Source organism: Mandrillus leucophaeus, unplaced genomic scaffold (genome assembly GCF_000951045.1).
Source record: "Mandrillus leucophaeus isolate KB7577 unplaced genomic scaffold, Mleu.le_1.0 Scaffold8, whole genome shotgun sequence".
NCBI lineage: Eukaryota > Metazoa > Chordata > Mammalia > Primates > Cercopithecidae > Mandrillus > Mandrillus leucophaeus.
The window spans coordinates 1,379,362-1,380,723 of record NW_012108696.1 but is presented as its reverse complement, the minus strand read 5'-3'; the positions used below and the strand labels follow the sequence as shown (position 1 = coordinate 1,380,723).

General features: G+C 65.7%; 1 protein-coding gene across 1 annotated transcript in view; it reads right to left on the bottom strand.

Moving 5' to 3' along the window:
- PIAS4 (protein inhibitor of activated STAT, 4) overlaps window positions 1-1,362 on the bottom strand; it is a 30,476-nt gene that overhangs the window by 12,647 nt on the left and 16,467 nt on the right. Inside the window, exons 5-7 of the mRNA XM_011967350.1 lie at window positions 963-1,053; window positions 698-826; window positions 510-615 (exon numbers count right to left, since the gene is read on the bottom strand). Coding sequence (XP_011822740.1) covers window positions 510-615; window positions 698-826; window positions 963-1,053 — 326 coding nt within the window. The remainder of the gene's footprint in view (window positions 1-509; window positions 616-697; window positions 827-962; window positions 1,054-1,362) is intronic.

The following is a 1,362-nucleotide window of genomic DNA, read 5'->3' as shown; positions in this document are numbered from 1 at the left end:
AAAATGGGGCCTCACCACGTGAGGTCAGACCACCGCTGTTCATCTTCCTCCCATAGCAACTGCCTCCATGGCCATCGCTGTCCGCGCCCCGCCAGGCCCCGCAGCACCCTTGACCCCGCTGAGGCAACCAGAAGAGCCTGCTTAGAGCGCAGCTCCCTCTGGACTCCTCTCACCCCTCCCGGCCTCTGTGCTGCCCCGGAACGAGGAACGAGGCCCCAGCTCTTCTGCTGCTTGGACCCCTGTAGGCTGGGGCGCCTGGGGCCAGCAACACGGGGTGTGACCCCACAGGCTTCTGCACAGCAGCTCCCACTGCCAAGTGCCCCCTCTGCCATCCGCATCCTCCAGAGACCTCCTCAGCCACAGCGGGGAGGCCATGGACCCCTAGAGTGACAGGCAGCCCCTTACCCATCTCCTTCGGGTGCAGGCCCCCCAACCCTCGCCCAGTACAGGGAAGGTTTCCAGGGGGGACTTGGCCTGCCCCTCGGCCGAGGTGGCCCTGAGCTGCTCACCCAGTGCCTTGCACAGCTCCGGGTGCTTCACCCCAATGGTCTTCAGCCTCTGCAGCAGCTCTGACGAGGTCAACTGCCGAACCAGGTACAGGGCCACGGAGTAGCTCTGGGGACAGAGGGGCGGGGTCAGGGCTGGCAGGGCGGGGGCCGGGGCAGGGGGCCAGGGTGGGCACCGAGCATGCACTCACCTTGCCGTAGTTCCCCCAGGTGACGGTGATGCGGTTGGTGGCTGAGGACAGGTACATGAGGTGGGTGAGGTTGATGGGGCGGCACGGCCTCTTGGGTTCCACCCCAGGTTTATTGGAGGGGTAGTAGCCCTGCAAGCAGACAGCCGCTCAGCCTCGAGCCAAGAATGGCTGGAAAATCCAACGGCCCCACCCTCCCTCCACACCCCCCACCCTCCCTCCACGCCCCCCAAACTCGTGTAGCAGACGCGGGGCGGGCCGTGCTCACCGGGACTGAGCAGTAGCTGTGGTTGACCTTCACAGCGATGTTGGGCGGGTACTGGTCCTCCTGAGGGCAGCTGGTGTCTGAGTAACAGATTCTGCAACGACAACAGGGACCATGGGGCGGCAGGAGTGGGCGCACAGGAGGGGCTAGGCCGCTGTGGGGAACAATGGGGACCATGAGGCGCACAGGAGGGGCTGGGCTGCTGCGGGGGTACACAAGTGGGAGTCAAGTGGCAGTGATGGGGGCACTGGAGAAGGTGACATGGGGGGTATCGGGGCCCCCGGGTGTGGCCTGAGCAGGTGGTGGGATGGTGGCATATCCCCAGACAGGGACAGATGGCAGGCTCGGGGGAGCTGGGCTCTGCTGTTGGCAGGGGAGACTGAGAAGAGCCTGGACCAGGACT